The following is an 18,145-nucleotide window of genomic DNA, read 5'->3' on the forward strand; positions in this document are numbered from 1 at the left end:
ACACGGCTGTTCTTGGCGCACCAGCGCAGTGGGCCCGGAGCACAGTGGCAGGCGCGAGCGGCAACTCGAGGACGGGGAAAGCCTGCCTGTCGGGTTCATGTTGCCAAGAGAGACCTTTTCCCAGTCCAAACCCTCTTCCTGCCATCCAGTCATTTCCAGTGTCTGATTTCACCATAATTTGTGTGTATTGTGATGGACAGACAGCATGAAGTTGAGTGTCAAGTCAATCACATGCTACTGAGCGGATTATGTAGAGTCAACTAATACTAATCTCAGTTTCTTAAACATTTATACCCAGTGTTATGCCTAGTTCTTCAGAAACAACCTCACACATTATTTCTAAATTGAATCTGAACAGTTAGACCTGCATTCTGGTGTAGTGATTTTATAAAATAGTGTATAAAGTCTCAAAGGTAGTTAGATTGCTGGGAGAAAAGCCTCGAGGACTGAGGTATGCATTAATATTCTTTTATATCTGTGGAGTTCCCCTATCTATTTATCTCCATGGAGAGAGAAGAGAGGGAAAAAATAGAGAAAAGGAATTATATGCATGTTTAGATATTACTTAAAATGTTACTTCAAGCAGGGGAATAGCAACTAAAAATTAGGCACCACTGAAAGTGCTGAATTAGGCCATTAACCAAAGAGACTGAAAGAAGATGGCATCCTAACAGGAGATGTATGATTGTCCCAAAGTCCCTCCAGCCTGTACCAGGCCCCAAGGAACAGAAGGTTACAAGTCGGCAGCGGCTCCCCAGAGCTCCAGGCACACAGACAACCATGTCTCCACCACAGACAACCATATATCAAGAATCCAGTCCAAGGCAGATGACCCTTGGCCCCTGTTTTTGACTCAAAGGACACCTTTTCTCTTTCTGCTTTGGCAATTCCAAAGCTGTGTGAGTCAAAGGAAGGGGGAAGTCCTTTCCAGACCAGGTCCTGGCTGTGTGGGGATGTTCATCGAGGTGACCCGCAGGCACTCACCGGTACACTGGTGCCCGCTGCCGGAGTAACCAGGCAGGCAGACGCAGCTGAAGGCGCTGCCTCCGTGGTGAACGCACCGGGCCTGGGCGGCGGGAGCGCAGGTGTGGCTGCCGTCCTCACAGGGGTTGGGAGGTGGGGCAATCGCTGAAAACAGAAGAGTGCAAAAGTGTCCAGGAGTTCAGGCCTGCAAATGGGTGAGCCTTGCTCTTCACAGCGTGACCTGCACACCAACAGCGTCAGGACACGTGGAGGCATCAGGACATGTGGAATGCAGGTTTTCCGGCCCAATGCCAGAGCCAGGGAGTCAGAACGAATTTTAACAAGATCACTAGATGGCTTGTATGCATATTAAAATTCAAGAAGTGCCGGTCTGGGTGTGTGGTTAAAACACTAGACATGAAGATATTCAAAACAGTGGATTTAAAAGTGTATTTTCTCTAATATCATCTAACTCTACCAAACGGATGAGTTTGGAATTCTAGTTCTTTTGGATCCACTTTGGGGTGGGGGACCCTGGAAAAGGGGGTTTATTATAGATGGAGCTCTCTGGCTGGTCCAGTGGGAAAAGCATCTTTGGATTACAAATCTGTTTCATTATAATTTGAAAAATATTTGACCTCTATCCAGAGCTGTTGTTTTTTATTAAAGAGGTTCATAGTCTTGTTACATGATTGGACCAAATACTAAGACACACAGGAGTCCCAACTGAGGTGAACATCCTTCACTATCTCAACACCAAAATATCTATTTAGAGAAAAACAACGACAGAACAAAACAACCCAGGGCTGAACGGAGCCAAAACTTTGGGTTATTTCAATGTAAACTGTATGTTTTCTAGAAAAACCACAGAGCAGAGCTTCTGTATCGCAGAAATGGAAATGTTAATGAATCAAAGATCCGGGTTCAGCATCATTTTGGCCGAAGAGAGGACTGACTTTGGCACTCACAGATGCAGGTGTGCTGGTCCTCGGCAAGCCTGTAACCGCTCCGGCATTCACACCTGTAGCTTCCCGGCAGGTTGATACACACAGAGTTGGGGCCACAGCGATGGAAGCCAGTTGCACATTCATTTACATCTAGGGAGAAATAAGAACAGAAAAGGGCTGCTCATCAAGGGCACCACAGGTGGGAGGTCTGAAAACTCAATGTTCTCTCACCATGGTAAGTTTTTAATGGGCCTCACAGTTGGTGGACAAAACAGGATTTGAAATGCAGGATTTCTAAGCACCAGCTATGGGTGTATGTTGCATCGTAAATAACACTGCAAGTCGTGCAAGCATAAGCCACAGGGAGATATATTTTGAACTAATATTCTGAAAATTTTTTGAACATTTAAAAGAAAACCACGCTGCAACAATTTTTCTTTTAAAATGTAAAGACATTTCTACTGCTGCTTTGGGGGGATATAATAGATGAAAGAAACACAGTGTCTGACATCTAAAGAAAACCAGAAAATGTACCATTTAGTAAATGGGAGAAATACTTAATACATGTTTAAAATCACAAAACTTAAAAACTCAAAGTATCCAGGAATTGTAATAGAGGTCTTCTTTTCACAGTCCCATCCCCAAATACCCACCTCCAAACTGTCCTCTCAAACCTAACCAGAATACAGGTTAGTTTTTAAATCATCGTCTTTAGATTAATCACTGCTAACCTCACGGATCAACTGAGATCATTAAGACAACAGACCCTTGTCTTTTATAAACACAGTGCTGGAGGGCTCCGTGAAGGAACACAGAGAGCATGCCTCTTACCCACGCAACTCCGTCCATCTCCCTGGTACCCAGGTGCGCACTTGCAGGTGTAGTCTACACCTGTTCCCGGGTGGCACTGGGCTGTTGTGCCGCATGTGTGGCTCCCATCGTAGCAAGGATTCACTGGCGTGGGGTCTGAGTGCTCTGTGTGGGGAGAGGAGAAATAAACGAAAGCACAGTCTGGCTGTTGTTGAGAGAACGGCACAGAAGGAAGCAGATCCAAGAGTTGTTGAAACTAACTGTACACTTGTCTGTGTTTGGGACCCATGCGGCAACCTTACTAACTTATTAATATCCAAAGCTAGGATGGATTATCAGCACTGCGGTTTTAAATTCCAGAATGGCTTCATCCTGCCTACTCTACAGACCTTTTCTTGCTTATAGTAGCTTTGCATCCAGGGAATAAAAATATCCAAAACATGGCATCCTTTTATTTAAAAATGCTTTAGCACCCGGTCGGTATGGCTCAGTTGGTTGAGCATGGTCACATGCACGGAGAGGTTGCCGGTTTCATCCCTGGTCAGGGCACATGCCTGGGTTGAGCGCTCGATCCCCACTAGGGGGCGTGCAGGAGGCAGGCGATCAATGTATCTCTCATATTGATGTTTCTATTTCTTCCTCCCTCTCCCTTCCTCTCCTAAAATCAATAAAATAAAGATGCTTTTGGTCTATCATTTCATGTGATTCTCAGGGTAATTCTATGAGGTGGTCTGTCATCCCCATTATAGGAAAGTGAGAAATATTGGAAAAATTGCCTGAGCTCACAAAGCCAGGAAGTGGTACAGCAAGGACTCACACCCAAAATTTCTGCTTCTAAAATGAGCAATCGCTCACTAAAATTCACTATAAGTCAAAATTCAATTAATGAGAAAATCTTGCTTTTACAAAATAAAGAGGAATGATTTTTGCAGTATTTACTTTTTAGGATTAACCTTGCCATGGACCCATCCATCCAGTAGGTAGTGATGACTGTTAACATCTGAAAGCTTCCCTAAATAATTTTATTTCTAGATAGAGCATAATATTAACGCTTATTGAGCACTATATGCCAGGCACTGTTCTAAATCCTTTACAGACCATCCCATCAAATCCTCATGACTATATTGTGAGAAAGGTATTATCATCATCTTCACTTCTACTGCAGCACAGAGAGGCCATGTAACTCACTCACTGACACACAGCCAGAAGAGATGGATGGAGCTGGGATAAAAAGCCAGGTAGTCTGGCTCTAGAGGCTATGCTCTCCACCACTCTGCTACAACCACAACCAAAGCAACTTCATGAAGTTATCTAGTCTAAGCCAAGGACACAAAGATGATGGTGTTGGAAAGGGCCCCAAACACCCAGGCAGGATGAGTCCATTAACCATCAGCACTTCCATTTCCATCTCTGATTCCTCAGGTATAAAATGAGAATACAAATAATGCTTATATCTGCTAGAACCACTGAAGAAAATTAATGTATGTGAAAAGTCACTCCCCCAGGCAGGTCTACCCAGTTCTCAGTGACTGCGTCTCTTCTTCCTCCTCACTTGAAGTTTTATCTTTGTCTCAATATCTAGAATTATTTTTTTGTTTTTTTGTTTGTTTTTTATTTTATTTTTATTTTTATTTTTATTTTATTTTTGTTTAAAATATTACAGATGTCCCTTTTTCTCCCCAATGACCCATTCCACCCCATCCCCTCCCTCTCCCCAGTCCCTCTCCCCACCATTGTTCGTGTCTTTGAGTTGTGCATATATGCATATAAATTCTTTGGTTACTCTCTCCCCCTCCACCCACCCACCCTCCTCCATCCTTCTGACATTCCTCAGAAATTCTGGTCATAGAATAAAAAGATTTCAGGAGCCCCACCCAAACCTCCCAGGCTCTCCATCAAGCCATCTCTGCTACCAATGGGGCTCCATCTAAGTCATGGTAACTTGGGCTTCTGCCTTGGATTTCTATGTCTGATTCCGTCTTGACAGCCAGCGTAGTACACTCCAAGTCCTTCCCTGCTCTTAATAGCTTCCTCACTTCCCCAGAAACCAGCATCTTGGCATCTGTAGACACAATGTGGCAGTACCACCTCCTTCTGGATTCCCTCATTTCTCTCCGCCTCGCCCAGGTCTCCTTACCTGCCTCACCTTGTGCGGGTGGGCCCTGCCCAAAGTAACTCCCAGTGTGGACCCAAGTGCTTGCTGCTGCCTCCTGATCCATAGACTGGACTTCCTCCCAGTCCTTCAGGATGTCTGGCCACTGCCCCAGTCCTCGCCCCACTGCCCACACTAGGACTCTCCCAGTTTCCTGCTGTCAACTGGGCTCCTGTAGCTGAGTGCCTGACAATACATCCTTGCTTTCTGGTCAACTCCTTCCATCTGCTTTATAAGAAATACCACACACAGTGTGTTCCTGCAGTGGAATATGCTCATGGTATTGATTCCCATATTATGGCCTGAAAAACAAAGGAAGGCCATGGACTTCTCCTTGGTTCACCTCAATGACATTGGCTGGAGTAACAGCATCTCTGCCAAGAGAAGGGGACCAACAACTGGCTCTAGCACTTTTCAAACCTAATGACCTTAAGCATGTCAGCGTAAGCCTGCCCCCCCCCACACACATTGTGCAGACTTCCTTGGATGCCCTTTACCCCTCCCTCTGGATCTCCTGGCAGATGGGACGGAAGCACAGCACTGGGGTTGTGGTCACTGGGTTAACTTAATAGTATAGACCCAGCTCCCAAGTCAGTCCCAGCCTGTTACAGTTAACGACAGGGTCATGTCCCCACTGGAGGCCCCATGTAAGACAAGAATCTGACTCTCCCCCATCATTATTTCTCCATTTTAGGAGAAGATTCTGTACAAAATGCCCAGCCTACCCAGCCAAAAGAGGGAGTGAGCTTCGAAATGCTTTACTTTATAAATACTGATGCTTAGCCTTCTTGTTCAGTGCTTTCCAGCATCACATTTTCACCTTGGCACATTCCAGCGAAGATTAGTGAGTATATGAGAGCTTACCACCCTGCTAGGCATGAAAAGGGAAAAAAAGAGCACAAAATTGACTTGCAAACTTGGACAGGATACACTGGCCCACCTGAAATTGAGGGGGAAATGCCCACAATTACACGATACTGATTTAAAATCTGTTTCACTGGCAGGGCTGGCCACATAATTTGCAAAACCCAGCACACAGTGAAAATGTTGAGCCCCTTGTTCAAAAATAATTAAGTGCTTCAAGAAGACAACCACAGCACATGAAACAGAGTGTTAAGCCCTCTGCGCACAGGGCCCTGTTTACTAAATTTGGTTTTCAAAAGCATTATTTTAAAAGTGCATTTCTAAAACCACGTGGCTATTCATTCTCTATGGCGTGTTAGCTTGTCTCCTATTATAGTCAGCAAAGAATAACAGTGTCCTTCTTAAGACATTTTCTATTTCACCCTCACCCTCTTAAACAGCTTGACTCTCTGACAGTGGATCTGGAACTCATTTACTCATTTAATCAAGAAGGGAAGAGCGGTTTTCCTTAAAGGAGCAGCCCGTTCAGCTTCAGTGCGGGGCCCTCTGCCCAAAGTGTCCTAGACTCGCCAGGAGGAGCCCCAGGGCAGGAGCCAGGGCAGGAGGCCGCCAACCCACGCTGCAGCGCAAATACTTGGGGGGTGGGCTGGTGGCTGGGAGCACTCAGTGGGGAGGCCACAGCACTCCTCCCGGACCCCGGGGACACCAGGAGCTCCCACATCAGGGCAGCTGTGCTGTTTCACAGACATTCCAACCACATCATCGCTCCCTCTGGAAAAAGTGGGAAATTCTTAAGAAGATACTGCTACACACTGAGAGGGGAAAGAAGAAGAGGCTTATTTTTGGCCTTTTATCTTTTTCTTTTGTCCAGCCTCACCCCCCTGTTTTCTCCTATCCAGGGAGAATGAACAGTGCTGCTGTGTTCTGTAGGGGTGGATGAAGCAGAGTGCAAATACAAAGGGTTAAAAATACACGTTCCCTCTTGTAAAATTCGGTCTACATTATGAGGCAGCCTCAAGGCCCACGGAGTCCAGGTGGAGGAGCAGTGCCACGAGGAGCTGACAGGGCTCTGGAGCTGGCACCTAGGTTTGAGTCCAGCTCGCCTCGCCCCCTTCTAGCTGTGACCAGGCAAATTACTTCACGTCTACACCCCAGTCTCTGTAAAGTGCATTAATAATGCCCCTGCTATGTCGAAGCTGTAGTGGAGATTAAATGAGTTCATTCATGAAGGTACTTAGTGTTTGGCACCGAGTACACCGTCCTTTGCTATCATTACTGTTATTATTAGACTTGGTGCGGATGGGAAAGTCATATAAAATTCTAAAGACAAATGAGCAACACGGTACCTGCCAGAGCGCGGACTTTCTCCAACCTCCATTACTACCATTGGTCTGTCTCCAGGAAAAACACACCCAGAGACCTATCTTTTCCCTAAGTGATCCTGGAATGGGAATGGCCTGGGAGGTTCCTGCTAATCGCTGTTCTCACAGATCGAACGCCTACACCCAGCGAAGGGCTGGACTGACGCTCAAAGGTGAAGAATGTATTCCCCAGTTGTTTTCGTTTAAATCTCTCCGTGAGAAATCAGCAATAACCACAACCATCATTTCCATCCTTCTGATGTACATGTTTCTCTAAAATCCATGCTCTCAGTTCACTACCTTATAATCCCATCTGTGGACACCCAACGCCTTTTCCCCCTTCCAAGTTTCCTAAAACCAAACAGACCTCCCACCCAAGCCAGCAAACTCAGGGTTCTCATTTCCAGTCACCTCTGAGTCCTAGAAGAATCCAGTCCTTTGACCTTAATCTCCTGTTATGTAGCTGAAGCAACACTTGCATATGGAGACCAAGGAGGCTCAAAGAGCCTCCCCTCCAGTGAGAACTCACAGACTCGCCTATCAGTTACAGAATCACCACTCAGGCCCCAGTTCTGGGCTCAGCAGTCTCAGTATGGAGCTGAATGAGGGCGACATTCTCTTTCCCCTCACCTGCCTCTTGTGCTCTAGGGTAAAGCACTACCTATTGCTTTTCAGAATGAAAATGTCCCCTTGATCTGACAGCATCATTTCCTATATCTGTAGAGTTCCCTGGCTTCACAGGCTCATCCTCTGGCTTGCCCAGAACATTTTTTTATTTTTAATTAATAGACTTTATTTTTTAGAAGAGTTTTAGGTTTACAAAAAGCAATTGATCATAAAGTACAGATTCCATACCCCCTCCCACCCCAATCTACAGTTTTCTCTATTATTAACATCTCATATTAGTGTATTACATTTGCTGTAACTGATAAACCAATATTGGAATATTATTGTTAAGTAAAGTCCATACATTAGGCTCAGTCTTTGTGTTGTACGTTCTGTAGGTTTTGACAAGTGTATAAGGACATGTATCCACCATCACAGAATCGTACAGAATAGTTTCTCTGCCCTAAAAATCTCGTGGCTCTCTACCTACTCATCCCCTCCTCCTCCCCGCCCCTCTTGAACAGCTGGCAACCACGGATCTTTTTGCTGTCTATAGTTTTGCCATTTCTAGAAGGTCATATGGTTAGAACCACACAGTATGTAGCCTTTTCAGACCGGCTTCTTTCACTTAGCAATATGCAGATGCGGTTCCTCATGTCCTTTGGCACCTTGATAGGCCTAGAACATTTTTATCTGCATTTTTATCAAGCATTACAGGTGAGGCTAATGCTGACTGAAGTGTGAGAACCATTGCTTTAGAGTGATGGTTTCTTTAACATTAAGATATTATTCACATACCATACAATTCACCCATCTAAAGTGCACATTCCATGCAAATGGAAATTTTAAAAAATGAAAAAAGCACAATTAAATGGTTTTTAGTATATTCACAGTTATGTATACAACCATCCATCACCACAATCAATCTTAGAACATTTTAAACACCTCTCCCCAAAAGAAAGCTTATACCCTTTAACCATGGAATACTACGCAGCTGTAAAGAAGAAGAATCTCGTACCCTTTGGGACAGTATGGATGGACCTGGAGAGTATTATGCTAAGTGAAATAAGCCAGGCAGTGAAAGACAAATATCACATGATCTCGCTTATACATGGAATCTAAAGAACTTAATAAACTGATGAACAGAATAGATTCAATGACGTGGAAGCATAGATGAGACTGATGAATGTCAGAGGGATGGAGGAGGGCAGGTGGGTGGAGGGGGAGAGAGTAACCAAAGAATTTATATGCATATATACACAACCCAAGGACATGGACAATGGTGGGGAGAGGGACTGGGGAGGAGGAAGGGACGGGGTGGAACAGGTCATTGGGGAGAAAAAGGGACGTCTGTAATATTTTAAACAATAATAAAATTTTAAAAAAAAAAGCTTATACCCTTTAGCTATCAATCCTTTATTCCCCTATTATTTCCTCAGCCCCAGGCAACCACTATTCTATTTCTGTCTCTGGATTTGCCTGTTCTGGACATTTTATACAAATGGAATCATGCAATATGTTGTCTTTTCCAACTAGTTTCCTTCACTCAGCATGTTTTCCAAGCTCATTTATATTATAACATGTATTAGTCTTCATTCTTTTTTATGTTTAATGATATTCCACTGTATAAAAATCCATTCATCAATTGATAGGCATTTGGGTTGTTTCCACCTTTGGGCTACTATGAATAATACTGCTATGACTATTCATGTGCAAGTTTCTGTGGGGACATAAGTTTTCATTTCTCTTGAGTATATAGCTAGGAGTAGAATTGCTCGAATTGTAAATTTGTGTTTAACTTCTTGAGAAATTGCTAGATGGTTTTCCACAGTAGCTACATCATTTTACTCACACCAGCAATGGACGAGGGTTTCAATTTCTCCACATTCTTCACAACACTTGTCTGTTTTTTTATTATTTCCATCCACATTCATGTAAAGTAGATTTTATTTTTCATCTCCCTGATGACTAATGATGTTGAGCATCTTATGTGCTCATCGGCCATTTGTGCATCTTCTTCAGAGACATATCTATCCATAATTTTTGTCTATCTTTTACTTAGATTATTTTTTATTATTAAGCTGTTCTTCATAGATTCTAGATTTAAATCTCTTACTAAATATATGATTTTAAAATATTTTCTCTTTTTTGATAATGTCCTCTGAAGCACAAACGTTTTTAATTTTGATGACATCCAGATTATCTATTTTTTCTTCTGTTGCTTGTGCGTTTTTAGTCTCATTACCTTAGAAGCCATTGCCAAATTCAAGGTCACAAAAATTCACCCCATGTCTTTTTCTAAAATTTGAGCTCTTACATTAAGGTATTTGACCCACTTTGAATTAATTTTTGTGCATGGTGTGAAGTAGAGGTCCAACTTCATACACATGGATATCCAGTAGTTGTCCCAGAACCATTTGTTTAAAAGATTAGTCTTTCTCTTCGTTGAACTGTTTTGGGACCATTGTCAAAATCAGTTGACAGTAAATGTAAGTGTGCATTTCTGGATTCTCACTTCTGTTCCATTGATCTGTATGTCTGTCCTTACGCCAGGACCACACAGTCTTGACTACTCTAAGTTTTGAAATCAGGAAGTATGAGTTTTCCAACTTTGTTGTTCTTTTTCAAGATGATTTTGGCTCTTGTGGGTTCCTTAAATTTCCATATGAATTTTAGGATCAATTTGTCAGTTTCTCAAAAAAAAAAATCCCAATTGAAAGGATTGTGTTGAATCTATAGAAGAATTTAGGAAGCACTGCAATCTTTACAATATTAAGTTTTTTTATTTGTGAACATGGAATATTTTCCCAGTTATTCAGATCTTCAATTTTTTTTCAAAAATGTTTTATAAGTTTCGCCCAGCCGGGCATGGCTCAGTGGTTGAGCATCGACCTAGGATCCAGACGATCAGGGTTCGATTCCTGGTCAGGGCATATGCCCGAGTTGTGGGCTCGATCAATGACTCTCTCATCACTGGTGTTTCTGTCTCTCTCTCTCCCTCTCCTTTCCTCTCTCTGAAGTCAATAAAGATATATTTTTTAAAAAAGTGTTTTGGAAGTTTCAATGTAGATATACTGTACTTTAAAAAAATTATGAATTGCCCGGCCTGGCGTGGCTCTGTGGTTGAGTGTTGACCTAGGATCCAGGCGATCGGGGTTCCATTCCTGGTCAGGGCACATGCCCGGGTTGTGGGCTTGATCAATGACACTCTCATCATTGATGTTTCTATCTCTCTCTCTCCCTTTCCTTTCCTCTCTCTAAAATCAATAAAGATATATTTTTTAAAAATTATAAATTTATTCCTAAATATTTTTTCTTTTTGAAATGGAATTGTTTTTCTTAATTTCCTTTTCAGTTTGCTCATTGCTACTATATAGAGATACAATTAGTTTTTGTATATTGATCTTGTATCCTGCAACCTTGCTGAACTTGTTTGTTAGTTCCAATGGTTGTTCAATGTGAATCCCTTAGATTTTTCTACATATAAGAGCATGTCAGATAAGAAAAGAGATCATTTTATTTCTTCCTTTCCAATGCCTTTTATCTCATTTTCTTGACTAATAGCCCTGGCTCAAACTCACAGTGCAGTGTTGAACAGAAGGGGAAACATCCTTATCTTGTTCCTGATCTTATAGGGAAATCATCCAGTCTTTCCTCATTAAGTATGATGTTAACTGTGGGTTTTTCATACATGTCAGTTCTATTTTGTTTTGGTTTTTGGGGGTAGTGGATTTTTGTCCCACCTTGATTTAATGAAATGCTTCTCATCTTTTACGTTTTAGCTAAAATGTCACTTCCTTAGGGACATCTTCCCTGCACCTCCAAACGAGGCTCATAGCACCCTGTGCTTATCACAATTAGAACAACGACCTGTCAGCATCAGCCTCCCTCCTAACGTGGCCCCACCTTGTTCACAGTTGTCTGCCCAACGCAGATCAGTGCTCATAATTGTTGCTATAAACTTGCCTCACATATGAGGCTCTCTATTCCTGAGCTTGGCAAGGATACTGTTCTAAAAGTTCCATTTCTGCCTCTGTCTCCACCTCAAGGACAGGACCCTGCTTTATTCATCTTAAACCCAGCACGTAACACAGAGTCTGGCACAGGGACCATTAGTAACCTCTGTGAATCATTTTGAGGGCTACTCAAAAAGGAATTCACAAAGGTTATATATAATTTTGCCCAAGAACAACAAAAAAGGAAACTGTACCTTCCACAGGGCCAATCTGATTGCTTACAGCAAATCTAAGCACTCTTTCTTCATCACTGTACAAGGCAAAGACCCGGTCCACGGTCAGCTGCCGGGTGGCGGGGGCGCCCAGGGTCCTGGGGGCGTGCCTGCACGCCTGGTAGGTGATGTTCTGGTGGATGCGGTAGGACAATGTCCGGTTGGTGGCACCAAAGGTGAGAGAGTAGTCTCTGGAACTTGTGGAGGTCACAGCTGCAAAAGACACATGCAAACTGGTAAATCTGAAAAATATTGAATACAGAGATTTTCACATAAAGTGTGTTTTTCTGCACACAGTTTTTTATCTAATTCCTGGAACATGTTCCCTTGGGCAGTTCCTGGGTTTACGTGGGAAACCTGCAAGGCAATCCCAAGAACCTGCGCTGACACACAGCCAAAGAGCCGAGAGGGAGGAGGTCCAGTCATTGCTTGTCATTAGGTGAAGAACAGCCACGTGCCAGCCACCCCGAGGCTCTGCGTGCGCCGCCTCGTTAACTCCCGTGCGCACGGAGCCTGGCCGAGGCTGGGACGTGGTCAGAGATGCCAGGCTGGGACGTGGGAGAGCTGGAAATGGGACGCAAGCCGGCCTGGCTCCACACCCCGAGGTTTCGGCCAGGCTGTCCTCTACATCGCACAGGCGATGGCTTCCAACACCCTGCACCCGAGTAAGTCTGAAGGGCCCCAGGGAAAGGAAGGGCGCCTTTCTCTCCATCTGAGTCCGGAGCCAGGAGCGCAGGCCAGTCTCTGGCCGCCCACTACTCCGTGTACGGTCGGGGTCTCAGCTGCCATTCCCTTCCCTGCATCTCTTGCCGGCTTCCAGGCCTCATCCAGCAAGAGCAGCAAGGGCCACGGGGAGGCACAGCCCGAGGCAGACTGCTGCGTGGCCGGACGACAGCTGCGACTGACAGCACCCTGCACTCGGGCGGTGTTCCACAAAAACCCTCGCTTTACACACCCCGCCACGTGAGGTAGATAGAAAAGGCGTGTTATTCTCATTCTAAAGGTGAGACAACAGGCTCTCAGATGAGCGGCCCTTCCCCCACCTATTTTAAGTGGCAAATCCAGGATATGATTTTTTATCTCCTGACTCCAAACCTAGCGTTAATTTTATAACACTGTGTGGCATCTCTCTCTGTGATTTTAAAGCTGGCTGAAATAAGGGTATAAGATGAGAATAAATTCCAATAATCATTATTTTGACATGGCCCAGGGAGAAAAAATGGTTAAAAGCTATATATAATTATAGCATCCCTACCCGCCCCCAAAGACAAGGTTGTTATTGATAACATTATTATTATTATTATTATTTGAAACTAGTGGGTAGGAACATTAAGATTCTTGTGTATAGCAGCTGACACTCTGGTCACTTATACTATGAATTTGATATTAACAACAAAAATGATAAAAACGATATTGAGCTTATTTTATGTGCCACACACTATCTAAGGACATTCCATGTAGTAACACTTAATCCTCATAACTATCTTGGGAGATATATACTATTCCCATTTTATAGATGTGAAGACTGGTTACACATACCTGAGTCCGAGTAGTGGTAAAGCTCCTTGTAGGGAGCCACGTGGGCTGTGAAACCCGCTGGGATGTAAGGCACCTGGCCTTGAATGTTGGTTTTAGTGACCAGGTAGTCCTCTGGGTCAAGCCCCTCAGCAGCTTGAGTGATTCGAACCCTCTCCTTTCCTGGATAGAAAGTAACTTCCATGTCATGGATAAATGTAGCACCTGGAGGGGGTGAAAAAAATCAGTACAGGGATGAAAAGAGGTCTTGCATAATCTAGTAATAATTACCATCGCATATGTCCACCTCCCAGTTTCTACTGCAGATGGAGTCGGTGCCTAAGGAGATCATGTGGTACCCAAGACTAAGTGCTACCAGCTATTGGTTACATCAGTTTCTCAAATTTTCTCACTAGGAGTGTAGTTTTCTTCTGCCACATCTCACACCACTTCTCTTTGTAGGAGCTTGTTTTCAGTGAGAAATGAACTCCTGAGAATATCATTGACCTTTCTCTTTCCAAGGGTGCCAGACTTAGCAAAACCAAGATACCCTATTACACGTCAATTTCAGGTAAACAATGAATGTGTTTTTAGTAGAAGCAAGTACCATACAGTATTTGGGGCATGTCTATACTAAATTATTCGAATTATTCATTGTTTATCTGAAATTCGAATGTAACTGGGTATACTGTATTTTATTTATCTACCTTTGGCTCAAGACTTTATTTAAACCTTGATTAAGAGCAAGACCCTCCAACAGCTGTTGAGCTCTACAGCTAGAGGTGGGGGAAGAACTTTTCTCCCAGCACTTTATGTGCAATAAAGGTAAATCTACCAGAAAACAAGCCAAAAAGTATCCCCTACGCTCTTTTTTTTTTTTTAAATGTTTTTCAGAGAGAGGAAGGGAGAGGGAGAGAGAGAGAGAGAGAAACATCAATGATGAGAGAGTCATTGATTGGCTGCCTCTCATACACCCCTTACTGGGGATCGAGCCCACAACCCGGGCATGTGTCCTGACCGGGAATCGAACTATGATTGCCTGGTCCATGGGTTGATGCCCAATCACTGGGCCAACAACACCGGCTGCGCTTCCCCCTACACTCTTGCTGTTGAAGGGTGGTCCTTACACCAGCATGAGCATCTCCCGGAAGCTTTTTAGGAAAACAGAATCACAGACCCCACCCTGGGCCTGCTGAATGAGAATCTGCATTTTCACAAGGACCCCATGTGATCCGTGGGCTGGATAAAGTCTGAGAAGCACTGGTCTATATTCACAGGTCAGAGTGGTGGGGTGGGAGAAGAAGAAAGGCACGCCCTTCCCCATGATGTACAATCATCTCCAGGTGCCCTATTGTTACCGTTTGTGCATCCCCACTGGACAGATCTGTGCATAACAACTCAATTAAACAAAGTCTGACAAACAAGCTTTCAATAAATTGAGGTGAGAAGACACAAATACTCCAAATGGAATCATTCTATTTGTCAGGATAACCTGGAGGAAGCCATAGTGGACCAGGGTAGCTCAATGCTCCAGCAGTTCCTTCCATTGCCCACTTACTCTGCCCATTAATGCAAGAGGGCCATTTGTGCCACCAAAGAACAAAGGAATCGGAGCAGATGCCATTCAGAAGAAATCCCTGTCTTTCAGAAACAGTCCTGCAAGGCCAAATCTTCCCCAACTACCTCCAGACAGAAAACTACACACCTGTGGCTCTGTGATACTGAAGGAGCTAATCCTCTCCCACTGAATGAAAGTCCAAGGAGCAATGCCACCAAAGCAGTGGTGGCCACTGGCCCCTCAGAGGCCCCACTCACCTGTGAGGCTGAAGCCGTTTTCCCAGCCCGGTTTCTCTAAAGCGAAGAGCCAGCCAAACAGGCCTCCGATGGGTGTGAGGGGGAGAAGGGCCTGGGCCGCGGGCTGTGGGATGTGACTGATGGCCGTGTAGGCTCTGCCATCATTGCTCACGATGTACGCATGCAGGTCCGCGTCATTGAAGGTCACGGGCGTGTGGTCCACGAGGAGGTGGCCGCTCACTTTCCCATTGACTCGATGAGGTTCCCCTGAAAAACAGCAAATTCAGTCAACCTTGACCATTGTCCAGGCTAGAGATGGGTCCCCAGAAAAAACAATTCCACTGCAACCCCCAAAACTCAATCTTTAGCTGTTTTCATGATTCCCTAGCCAACTGATTATCCACCTAAGTACAAAATACACCTGTCTTTGATCTCTTTTCTCCCACTCTCCTTCTCTCCCATCCATTTTGACTCTAATGGGCTGGCAAAAAGGAGGACACATTTCTGGTTAATCCTCAAGCTGGGAAATCATTTCTCATTCACTGAGCATCTGCAAGTTGCTAGGGCTTCGATTCAAGTAGCAGAGACACAAGGTCTACAGGCAGAGCTCCGGGGCAGCTAGAAACAAGCGAGCAGCAGCAGCAGGCGCGGAGCAGCCCCTGCCGTCGAGCCAGCGCCTCACCTGCCGGCAGGCAGTGCTTCCCATTCCCGTTAAACCTGGACTGGCAGTGGCAGCAGAAGCCGGTGGCGTAGTCGGTGCAGAAGGCGTTCCGGGAGCACTGTCCGTGGTTGTGTTCGCAGGTCTCCTTGATGGAAGACCTATAGGTGAAGACTGGAAAACAGAAGAAACTTGCTTTAAAGGACTAGGCGATTCCAGCATTGTAATGCTGCCAGCTTCATCGTGGGCACCGCATCTGCTCCATAACATCAGCTTAGAGTGTAATGAACACATGGGTGTTTGACGTTTAAGAGACGGGAGTGACATTCAACCCAGGGGAATCAGCTTGCTTGGTCTTCTGGCAAGAACGGCTGCTGGCGGCTCCCACCCGGTCCCATGGCCAGGCTGGTGAACCAGGATGAGCCTTGAGTGCAGTAACAGACAGCCAACCAGTGAGAACGTGTTAGGCTGATCTGGACAAAACGGCCATCTTCTGGGTCAGAAATGGCCAAAGATCAGCAATTTTGGTTCAACCTGATAGCAATGACCCCCTGAGAGGAAGATAAAAGAGAGAAACAAATGTCAATTTCTGTCCAACCATTCATTCTTCACTTCTTTTAGGTGGCTCTGAAGTTAAAGAGGCCCACTTTTATGAAACAAAGGAATTGGAGCAGACACCATCGATCATAAAGGAAATGGCCAAGTGGGTGGGATGTGGCTGGGGGTGGGTGCTGATGAACAAGAGAGGGCTTTCTCCTAGATACTGGGACAATGCCAGTCCTAAGTATAGCCACCAGGAGGCAAAGGGGCTGTGCACACCTCTGCTCCTGTATCCCCAGGAGCTGGAGCTGGGTGCAGGCTCTAGAGCACGCCAACAGGGATGGCACAGAACTCTAGTGCTAGACTCTGATGCTGCTGTGAGGAGCCAGTTCCCGAGAAAGATGGACACCCTATCTTAGGAAAAACCAGTTGACAGTTGTGTCCCAGGTCTAGGTCTGGAAAGAAGGAAATGAGAAAGGAAGGAAGATCATGAAAAAACAATATTTACCCAGTATTCCAGCAGAGAAGAGAAACAAAGAAACGAATGGAGGGAAGATGGAGCACCATAGAAGTCACAATATAGCCCCATGAAGACTTGTATCAGCAAGGAAGAACCAAGTTAACACTGACCTAGTGCTCAGTGTTACCAGATACTAGCCTGTGAACTTGAACTATTAATTTCCACAGAGCAGGGGACGATTTTGATGCCTGTTTCGTAAATGAATGGGCTGAGGCACAGATTAAAGTGGCTTTCTTGAAGTCACATGGGCAGGAAGTGGCGGAGTTGGGGTTTGAACCCAGGGAGTCTGGCTCAGGTTCTTCACAGCTGCCCTCTATTACCCCTCCAGGGGAGCCCAGGTCCATTCATCCAGAGAGCTGGGTTAAGGATCTGATCAGGTATCTGGGGTTAGTCAGCAGAGGCTTCAGCAGGGAAGGTTTGAGTCATATTTTATACATCAGGCCTAACAGTAGAAGACAGCAGAGATTACCCAGATGGATATTAAATTACAGCACGCTGGGGAAAACGCAGGTAAGAAGCGAGAGTGGCCATAGTAGCATTAACTTTTGTTGATGCTCGAGTGCTGCTTACAGATTCTTGAGAAAGCAGCAACCCGAGGGGGTGGCAGAAGGGATCATCTTGACTCAATGGAATATCTGACTGGTAATATAGTGAGGATGAAGCTGGTGACTCAAGATTTGGTACAGGGCCTTGATGACATAGCTGAGAAATTCCAGCTTGATAAAAATAAAAAATGAGGCATAATAACCCTGAACAGTTTTTTTAAAGAGAAAAGTGACAAAAACTCAAGACAGAATGGATCATGATAAAAATTACTATAAGAGGTTCCTGTGAGGGAAGCTATGTATCACTGTCTACCTTCGGTTTAAAAAAGGGGAGAAAAATCCAGTTTAAATAAAAAGAAATGAATATAACTTGGGTGCATCAAAGTCTCAGTTTTCTCCAGCTCAAAGTCACAACTAAGTGCAAAGAAGTGGCACGTGGAGGGACTAGAACACTTGTGTGCTCACAACCCCGTTGCCATCAGGACTCTCCCTCTAGAACACAAGGGAAGGGGGAAGGGGAGTAGAGGTAGGGTATGGGGTGGGGGAGGGGAAGAGGGGCCCAGGCTCTAGAACTTGACCACCACCATGGCTCAGGTGGCTCTGAGGAAACTACGGAAATGCAGTCTGTCTCAGTTTCCTCAT

At 44.8% G+C, this 18,145-nt stretch overlaps 1 protein-coding gene across 1 annotated transcript in view; it reads right to left on the reverse strand.

The window, feature by feature from the left end:
• NID2 (nidogen 2) overlaps positions 1-18,145 on the reverse strand; it is a 59,132-nt gene that overhangs the window by 17,589 nt on the left and 23,398 nt on the right. Inside the window, exons 5-11 of the mRNA XM_081117298.1 lie at positions 15,923-16,072; positions 15,262-15,507; positions 13,471-13,671; positions 11,914-12,144; positions 2,742-2,885; positions 1,932-2,060; positions 985-1,128 (exon numbers count right to left, since the gene is read on the reverse strand). Coding sequence (XP_080973424.1) covers positions 985-1,128; positions 1,932-2,060; positions 2,742-2,885; positions 11,914-12,144; positions 13,471-13,671; positions 15,262-15,507; positions 15,923-16,072 — 1,245 coding nt within the window. The remainder of the gene's footprint in view (positions 1-984; positions 1,129-1,931; positions 2,061-2,741; positions 2,886-11,913; positions 12,145-13,470; positions 13,672-15,261; positions 15,508-15,922; positions 16,073-18,145) is intronic.

Source organism: Miniopterus schreibersii, assembly GCF_964146895.1.
Source record: "Miniopterus schreibersii genome assembly, chromosome: 1".
Classification (NCBI taxonomy): domain Eukaryota; kingdom Metazoa; phylum Chordata; class Mammalia; order Chiroptera; family Miniopteridae; genus Miniopterus; species Miniopterus schreibersii.